Source organism: Peromyscus maniculatus, chromosome 20 (assembly GCF_049852395.1).
Source record: "Peromyscus maniculatus bairdii isolate BWxNUB_F1_BW_parent chromosome 20, HU_Pman_BW_mat_3.1, whole genome shotgun sequence".
In the NCBI taxonomy this organism is placed as follows: domain Eukaryota; kingdom Metazoa; phylum Chordata; class Mammalia; order Rodentia; family Cricetidae; genus Peromyscus; species Peromyscus maniculatus.
Window position 1 is genome coordinate 43522051 of NC_134871.1, and position 8763 is coordinate 43530813.

Consider the following 8763-nt stretch of genomic DNA (forward strand, 5'->3'; position numbering starts at 1 on the left):
GCTTTGAGGCTCAATGAGAGGACAGAGTACTCCAGCGCAGTGCCTGGGCAGGCTAGGTGCCAAACTGTAGCCACCACCTCAGTCCAATGACAGTCTGCCAGAGATGGCTGATGGTGCTGAGTGTGACAGTGCTCTGCTTTGGGGGTTCCTGGGACTCACCCTGACCCCCCCAAGTGTGAGATGCAAAGGGGGGTGGTGCTTGGTGCAGACTTTCTGATGGTCATGAGCCCCCAGGCCATGTGCTCTGTCTCAGCAGCAGAGTTGGGACCCAATGTTTGCTGGAGGTCCCGAAACCCCTTCACATGGTAAGGAGGCCCACACGTACCCATTCACAAGGGCGGTCACAGCACAGCCGCCTCTGTGGCTTCTACAAGCATGTGGTGGCTCCAAGGGCCCTGATAAAGTTTTTGTGTGGGACCCTTGACCATGGGTGTGCGGGATCCAGCCAAACAGACTTTGTGGGGGATTTTTTTTTCTTTTAGGAATTTTGTGTTGGTTGCTAAATAAAGGCACAGAAAAACAGATTATCTCAAGTCCCCACACGACCCCTTCCTGGTTTTGTGGACATGTCACCGTCCTCCGTGCTGCTAGGATCATTACTGCACACCACACCCGTGTGGGTGGGAAACTATGTACTGGCGGCTTTGCATTAAGTCACCAGCATCCATGGTGTGCATGAGAACCTGAATTCAGCCAGGGTCCTGGTTGTGCCATGCTTGCGTTGGTCTGCCTGTGAGCACTACCAGCTTCCGCCAGACATAGGCTCGCTGTCCAGGAGGAGCCGTTTCTTCCTCTTGTTACCCAAAGGTCAGATGTGTCCACTGTCCTGGTCTGGTCTGAAAGTCAGAAAGGGCCATAGATTGGTTAAGGCCACACAGCTGTCAGCGGCAGAAGCAGGGTGCAAATTCAGGACACTAAATACGTCCATCGTGGGGATGAGGCCTCACGGCCATCTGGTGCCCTCTTTCCTGGGTATTAGCCTCCTCATCCTGCCTCAGTGTCTCACCTGCTGGGCTTCCCGGCTTCCACACGTAGCCAGTAGGTGGCGCGCTGTGGTCACAGACAGGACTGTGGTCCGAGGGCTCTGGTAGGGGGAGTGTGAGGAGGGGATGTGAAGGCTGGGACTCCACTGTATCTGCCGGCAGCCCTGGATCCGCTGGCTGGAGTGAGCGGCTTCCCTATAGCACCCTCCTCCAGCCCAACAGCAGTGGGGGCGTTATGGACCGGGAGTCCAGCGTCTTACCGCCTCAGGGCGGACTTGGGGTGGTTTTGTCTTGGACCCCACTCCCAAACCCTTCCATACTGGCTCCCCTAGCAGAGGGACCTGATTCACATAGGGCAGACCCTGGCTGCTCCCAGGCCCCTCCTCTACACCTTTCCCCAGCCCTCAGTGTTCCAACAATGTAGGTTTTTTCCCCCTCCTGCAACATGGAGGGGGGGCGCTGGAATTTGCCCCCTTCCTAAGGAAACACAGTATATACTTTATCTCTTTCTGGATGCCCCAGTCCGGGCATCTCTGAGTTTTAGGGCTGCAGCTCCTCGAAGTGTGTTGGGAATAGTGGGAGATGGAGGAGGTAGCTGTGTGGTTGATGTTGATGGAGGGCGCGGGCACACACCTGCACTTCTCTTTTCAGCAACACAGTGAAACTCCTCACACCCTCTGGAGACATCAGCCTCAGGCTGGGAAGACATGTAGAAGAAAACCTGGGTGCGGGGGTGGGGTGGGGGGGTGCAGGTGGCTTGACATTGGTCTCCCTGGATGTGACACCCGAAGCCCAGGTGAAAAGAGTGGAGATGGATGGGGAGGCGGTGTCCAAGGAGAAAACCCAGGAAAGCACAGGAAACAGCAAAACAAAAAGGTGCCGGGCGGTGGTGGCGCACGCCTTTAAACCCAGCACTCGGGAGGCAGAGCCAGGCGGAGCTCTGTGAGTTCGAGGCCAGCCTGGTCTACAGTGCGAGATCCAGGGTAGGCACCAAAGCTACACAGAAAAACCCTGTCTCGGAAAAAACCATCCAACCAACCAAACAAACCAAAAAGGCCGCTCTCCCCAGCCAGGGGAAGGCGCTGGCAACTGCCTCTCTGGTAGAGAGATACAGCCAAACGAAAAAAGAAAATACTCAACTCATCAGCAGACAGATCAACCCCCAACAAAAGGGCAGGGCGGGACGGGGTGGCATTCTCCAGAGTGGACAGAGACCTGGCTAGCAGGTACACAGACAGGTGCCTCCATCACCGGAAACCCAGGCAGGGCCGTCAGCGCTGCCACCGTGAGCTGTCAATTCTCACTTATCAGGACAGACTGTCAGAAAGAAAGACTGGCGGAAGGGGGTGTGGTGGGAGGGACAATGTGGGGGAGGGGGGTGCGGGGGAGGGGGCGCGGGGGAGGGGAATGCTCCCGCCCAGTGGGTGAAGTGTGACATGGCGCCGCCAGTAGAGAAAACAGTATGGAGGTTCCTCAGAAAATTAAAAATAGCATTGCCATATGATTTAGTAATCGCCCTTCTGGGCACACATCCAAAAGCATCAAGATTAGGATCTCAGGAGGTATCACTCCTTGTTTGCCGAGGCAGCCCGCAAGGCCGGGCGGGGTGTGGGAGCGACTTGTGTCTGTCTGTGACTGGATGGATGGGGGGCACATGTCTAGGTACCTAGAGGAATGTCATCCAACTTTTAACGAGGAGGAAAGCTGGCGCCTCAGACATGTGGCTGCCCCCTGCCCCCACCCCCCAAAGACCCTCAGTGAGAAGAGCTGCTACCGCAGACAACGTGACTGTTCTCACTCCTACAACATATCTGAAGTCCGTAGACTCCCAGCAGTGGGGAGCAGGATGTGGATGCCAGGGCTGGAGAAGGATGGAGGCTGCTGGCCCATGGCTTTGGGAGATGGACAGGGAGGCTCACTGGTGTGGAATTGAGGGTGTCAGCTTATGTGTGGGGATCACATGCATGGGACACAGAACCAAAGCTTTGTTGAGGTAGAGGATCATTGGTGGCCAGGAAGTCGTGAGAGTTGCATTCCACCCCCGTCTCGAAAGTCTGCCTATCTTCTTGGTTAACCGTAGGTAGACTGTTTCTAGGCACATTTTACAGAGAGGAAAATAGAGACTCAGGAAATGACAGGGTGACCTAGCCCACAGTGAATGAGGGTCTTGCTCCGATCCCAGCCTCTGTGGTGGCAAATCTTAAGGTGTGGGGAGGTGGGCTGTGGCCGTTTGGGGACCTGAACTTCAGCCATCACACCATGACTGAGCAGAGGGAAGGGGATGGTCTTAGTGTGAGCTGCCTGGGGCGAGACACACTCCTTTATCAAGACTCCTTAGGAAGCCACAGAAGTCAAGAGAGGGACCAGTTGGGACAGGTGACTTCCCATGAAGGCTCTGTGTGCTTGGGGGTACAGAGCAGACCAGGAGGGCTCCTTGGAAGGGGACAGAGAGTGGTACTGAAGGACAAGAGTGTGCTCGCCCTGCAGAGGTTGGCAAAGTCCTGCAGGAGATGTGAAGGTGCACTTGTGTGTGTGTGTGTGTGTGTGTGTGTGTGTGTGTGTGTGTGTGTGTGTGTGTGTGTGTTGGGGGAATGATGGAGAGGTGACTCTTCCACGAAGGTGGCCCCATTCTCCCACTGCCATGCTGCTGTACCAGTGTGGCCAGGTACCAAACAGACCCCGGCAGTGAGCATGCTCACATGATGGCTGGAGGTTGGGTCTTCTCTTCCCCAGGCCCCAGACCCAGCTACAAGCATGGGCCTTCACTTTTTCTGAAGTCGTCTTGGCTTCTGGGCCTCCTTACAGCCTTCAGGCATAGGTGGAGGGAAGTGGCACATCCCGGCCTCTTTCAGGAATTACGGCTAGCCTGGACCATGAATGTTCGGGTGGTCCTACCTCCCACAGAGAGGCGAGACCACAGTGCGCAGTGTTCCTGGTGGCAGGGAGCCCTGCTGCTCACAGCAGTTCCTGCTAGTTTCTTACCTTTGCAGCTCCACATCCTTGATCTTTCCACTGGTGCTGTGTCCACTGGGGGTCTGGTGGGGTGGGGGAGGGGGGATGACACAAGTCCACAGAGGCTTTTGGAGACTTAGTCTGGCTCAAATCTAGAGCTGATGATTAGGCTTCTGGGCTCTGGGGACACTCCTGGGGTGCCCATGGCAGCCGAGTCTGACTGAAGAGAACCAAGTTCTCAGCAGCCTTGTGGGCACAGGCTGGGATGTGAACACCAGGTTGAGCTGAAACAAGACAGGATGTGCAGGCACGTTCTGACTCCCATGAAACCCCGCCCTTGGGCCCAGCCCCCTTCCAGATGGGGCCCCTTTAAATGCAAGGTTCTGTCTTCCAGAAGGCCCCTCCCAGTCTCCTGGGGAGCCAAGTAAACAAAAGTGGGACCCTAGCTTCTGACATGGCTTCCCCTTGCTCTGGGGACCTCAGCCCCACTGGTCTGCCCCCGGCCCCTATCGCCCCTCCAGGTGAGACATGCGGGAAGGATGAGTGGTGAGGGGTGTGTGTGTGTGTGTGTGTGTGTGTGTGTGTGTGTGTGTGTGTGTGTCTGGGAATGTGGGAACAGGGAACAGTGGTCCAACTGCCTTCCTGAAAGTGGGAGTGGGGCTCACCCAGTCTCTTCCTCAGACTTCCTTCTAGCTCCCCAGCTTGCCTTTGCCCTAAGAGCCCTCCTGGAGAAGACACAGGGCCGCCTTTGTTCCGGCCACACCACCTTAAAACCCTCTAGGAGCCCAGGACCTCAGCCCTCCACCCCGGGTGGGGACACCAACCACCCTCTCTGTTTGCTGACTCTTATCCTGTTATCCCACCGACTGGCTCAAGCCTCTGGCTGCATCTGCTCCTAGCAGCCTGTTTCCCCTGGTCTAGTCAAGGCCTGGTCAGCATGCAGACTATATCCACCCATCTTGGGATTCTTCTTTATGCTGCTCCCTTGAGGAAGCTCCTGCTCTACTCAGAGGAACCCCACTCTCTGTTTTTCAACCTTCTCCCTGCACCCCCAGCCTGGTCTCCCTCCCCTCCCTCCCACCCAGCCGTCTCTTTCTCCTGTCCTTCTTGGAAACCCCCCTCCCCAATGCCATCCCACCCTTGCCTGTGTCCATGGAGCTGGCAGAAGCAGGTCTTCACCCTCTTTCTTACCAGCTGCCCTCAGGGTGCCTCCGGCAGGCCAGGCCCCTGGCTCCTTCCTTGGTTGCCTGGCCTCTGTCCTAAGCTCTCCCTGTGCCCCTCCTTGGTACGGCTGCTGGCTAGGAACCCATGACACTGAAGCCATCACAGAAGGACTCAGGCGCTGACTCCTGGCTCTCTGCTCACCTTGTCCACTCCCAGCTGAGGCCAGCTAGCTGCCTGCTCTTCTCTCTTGCTCAGCCCCACCCCACGCTGCCCTCACACCTCAGGCTTTCCTCAGAGGTGGGTGGCCAAGCCTCCCTCCCACCTCCGGTTACCGCAGAGGTGGGTGTCTCTGTGTTCTCTCTCTCAACCTCACGCCCCTGGTAGCGACGGCCCCACGTCTCTGCTTCCTCATTTATAACAAAACTCGGCTGGAAGGTTGCGGATCCTTGCTGCCTCCAAATCTTTCTCTCCCGTTTGCTCTTGAACCCACTCTAATCAAGCTTAATTTCTGGACTTCCCTGAAGCAGCTCAGGTCAAGGTCACCCATGACCTCCGGTGCTGCTAAATCGGAGGCCAGCTCTCAGGCCTCATTTGACTGTGACCCACGGGCAGCACGTGACTCAGCCCCTCTCTGGCTTCCAGAATCTCCCACACTGTTCCTACATCACTGTCTCCTTCTGCGTCCCCTCACTGGCTTCTCCTCTCCCTGACCGGTCAAGGACAGATAGCCCCAGGCTTGGTTCTGGATCACCTCTCCTCTCTCCTCCCCTCTCCTCCCCTCCCCCCTCCCCTCCCCTCCTCTCCCCTCTTTTCTCTCTCCCTCCCCTGGTGATTTTATCCACTCTCTTGGTTCTAAATACATCCCCAAGTCTGTCTCCAGCCAGAGACTACGCTCCCCACTGGCCCATCTGAAAGTTTCAACCTGCCCCCAGTCAAAGTCTCCATTCCCTGTCCTCAGTAGCCTTCTCTTTTGCTGGCCTTGGAGTTTCTAAGAGAGTTCCCATTCCCACATCGCCACACAAAACTAGCTTCAAGACATCGTCAGAGGCAGGGCTCTTCTCACTGCTGCCCTGGCTCCAGATGCCTTCACCTAGACCGGAGGCTGCGGCCTCACTGCTCTCCTGCTACTGCCCTCCCTCCCCCCACCTCTAGAGGCTGTAGTCACCTGGAACAACCCCCCCCCCCCCGTCTGATAAAAACCATCGTATCCGAGCCCAGGACTGTGATGGGGTCACTGTCTCCTCTCCCAGGGCCCGCCTGCGGCCCCTCTCTTCTCCAAAGCATTTCTCCACCGACACCTCTGAGGAATTCCCACGGCCCCTTCGGTGGCTGCAGCCCACCCTGGTACTGAGCAGTAAGACAGGGACTTCAGAAGACGGCTGGGGAGACAGGACAGGCTGCAGGGACCTCATTAGCCCTCTGAGCTGTAGACCGAGGATGCAGCCGTCTGCAGGCTAGGAGGGTCACTTCCACTTTTATCTCTCCTCCGGGCATAACACCCTAGGGCTGCCCAAGGTGCCCACTCAAGAAGGCATTTGCTTATCTGAAGGTGGAAGAACAGGCTTAGTTGTCTGGCTCATGGCTGCAGACAGTGTCTAGTCCAGAGCCTGACTGCATACAGCAGGTGCTCAGTAAGTGTACTCTGTTAGAATTATAACCAAGAGGTTCCTGGGCAACTTGGGTGTGGCATTTAGGGGGTTTACTGCAGTCCTCCTGAATGACTTTCCTGTTCTTAGACCTTTGCCTGTAGCAAAGATGAAATGTTGACCCCCATTGCATTGTGGGAACCCACATACCTGAAAGCCCGAGTCCTCCATCTCCTAGGACTGGTCCCCATCTTGGGGCCCCAGCATCTGCTGCCATGCCAGGCTCCTGCACTCCATCTCTCCGACTGAGTGCTCCACTATCTTTATTTACCCTTACTTCCTCCTCATGGGAACCCAGCTGAAGACCCCCGGCCAGGCCCATCCACAGTCTACTGAATCCACAGCAGCCAGGGTGGTTTCTCCTGAGCGATTCAGTCACCTTCTGCTCCAACTGCTGCTTGCCCACCACCTGCTGGGTGAATCCTACCATCTTGAGCTTTCTGGCCAAATTAGCTCCCTTCCCATCTCGAACTTTCTGCCCCCCTTCCCATCTCGAACTTTCTGCCCAGGGGTCTGACTTTTTTCATACTCTCAGGACCTTGCTGGCCTCCACAGCCTGTTGATGCTGTCCCTCAGCAAAGTGGACAACTTCCCCTTTGGAGGGAGAGGTGACCAAGGAGGTAGGAAAAGGGTCAGGGATAGAGGCAGACCACCTTGGTCCCATCTGGGCTTCAGAGCCTCGGCTCAGCCCTCGCAGGCGCTGTCCTCGGTGTTGAGGGGGCCCCAGCTCTCACTCCCGAGTGGCCCTCACCTGCTTCTTCTGTCCGGGTGGCCTCTCCTTCCGTGTCCCGGCGCTTTGCGCCCCTAGCCTCCCCGCGCGGAGACGAGAGTGGGGGCCCCCAGCTGACTGTCGCGCCCGCTGCAGGTCCTGCTGCGCCCCCCGCGCCGCGCTTCCCCGACATCTACGGCGGCGACGCGCAGCTCTGGGAGGCGCATTTCCGCGGCATCGGGCGCGCCTACCGCGCGCTGGGCAAGGAGGACGACTTCGCCATCCGCGTGCTCACGGAGGACTTCACCCTGCCCTTCCCGTTCGCCTGGCCGCCGGGGCCCGATCCGGCCACCGGGCCGCTCTTCTACGACCCGCGGGACCGCGCGGGCTTCGACTTTCTGCTGCGCGGCCCCGGTGCGCCGCCCCCCGCGCTGCTGCGACCCCTGCACGCCACGGCGCAGGCGGCCGAGCGCAAGCGACGTCTGGAGCGCCTGGCGCTGAGCTACGCCGGTGCGGGCCGCCCCCCTGGCTTGGTGCTGCTGGCGCCTGCTGGCGCCTTCCCACCCGAGGCGGGCCGTCCTGCTTGGCGCGCCCTGGGCCGCGACAGCGAATAAAGCCTCTGCCTCTCCTGTCTCCTTGCCCAGCACCTTGCGCCAGGGAAGCCGGGGAAGGGGCGCACGGGACACGATGCCTGCACGAACTCAACCGTCTAGTGAGTCTGTGAGCCAGATGGAAAAGGTGACCCAGGCAGGCTGCAAGAGGGAGAAGAGCCAGAGAAGGTGGGAGATCAGGCCCTCCACCCCTGTGCTGGCACTCCCACGAAGCACTAGGATGGGTAGTTATGACCTCACCTGGCAGATAGGAAGGCGAGGACAGCCTGGCCTCCAAGGAGTAGCTGGATGCTGGCTGTCCTTCGCCTCACTCCAAGAGCCACAGCGTCTCTGGTTTCCATGACAGCTGCTAGAGATGCACAGGACGTGGAGAGTATGTGAGAGGCAGTGTCAGGAAGGAGTTCTGACAGCCTCCAACCTGCTTTCCTCTCTATCCCCTCTATCTCCCTTGAAAATCTGAGAGGATTTCCTGGAATGGGGCACATACGACCAGGGCTGTCAACTTGTCCCTTTCTAGATTATAAACTCCAGGCAGGAGTCTGTGTGAATAATAAGTGGGCTGCAGGGAAGGACTGCCTAGCCCTGGTGGCTTCTCTAAGTCGTGGGGCATCAAGCAGTATGACTGACTGGCCTTAAATGAGATGACCAGGCTCGCTCTTGCTTGGGAGGCTTTGCGTTCCTGGTGTAAGGGGGGCTGG

The 8763-nt window shown here is 57.9% G+C and overlaps 1 protein-coding gene and 2 long non-coding RNA genes across 3 annotated transcripts; 1 reads left to right on the plus strand and 2 right to left on the minus strand.

Moving 5' to 3' along the window:
- Window positions 1-524: 524 nt before the first annotated feature.
- Window positions 525-1728, minus strand: LOC143269762 (uncharacterized). The gene is made up of 3 exons (XR_013046442.1): window positions 1617-1728; window positions 1007-1084; window positions 525-836 (listed from the first exon to the last, which is right to left on the minus strand). It is a non-coding gene; the product is annotated as an uncharacterized LOC143269762 (long non-coding RNA).
- Window positions 1729-3965: 2237 nt separating this feature from the next.
- On the minus strand, window positions 3966-7647 carry LOC143269761 (uncharacterized). Its single transcript, XR_013046441.1, has 2 exons — window positions 7497-7647; window positions 3966-4219 (listed from the first exon to the last, which is right to left on the minus strand). It is a non-coding gene; the product is annotated as an uncharacterized LOC143269761 (long non-coding RNA).
- C20H8orf90 (chromosome 20 C8orf90 homolog) lies at window positions 4291-8087 on the plus strand. The gene is made up of 2 exons (XM_076556070.1): window positions 4291-4456; window positions 7611-8087. Exons 1-2 carry the CDS (start codon window positions 4309-4311, stop codon window positions 8066-8068), a joined length of 606 nt encoding a protein of 201 aa, XP_076412185.1. The 5' UTR covers window positions 4291-4308; the 3' UTR covers window positions 8069-8087.
- Window positions 8088-8763: the final 676 nt, after the last annotated feature.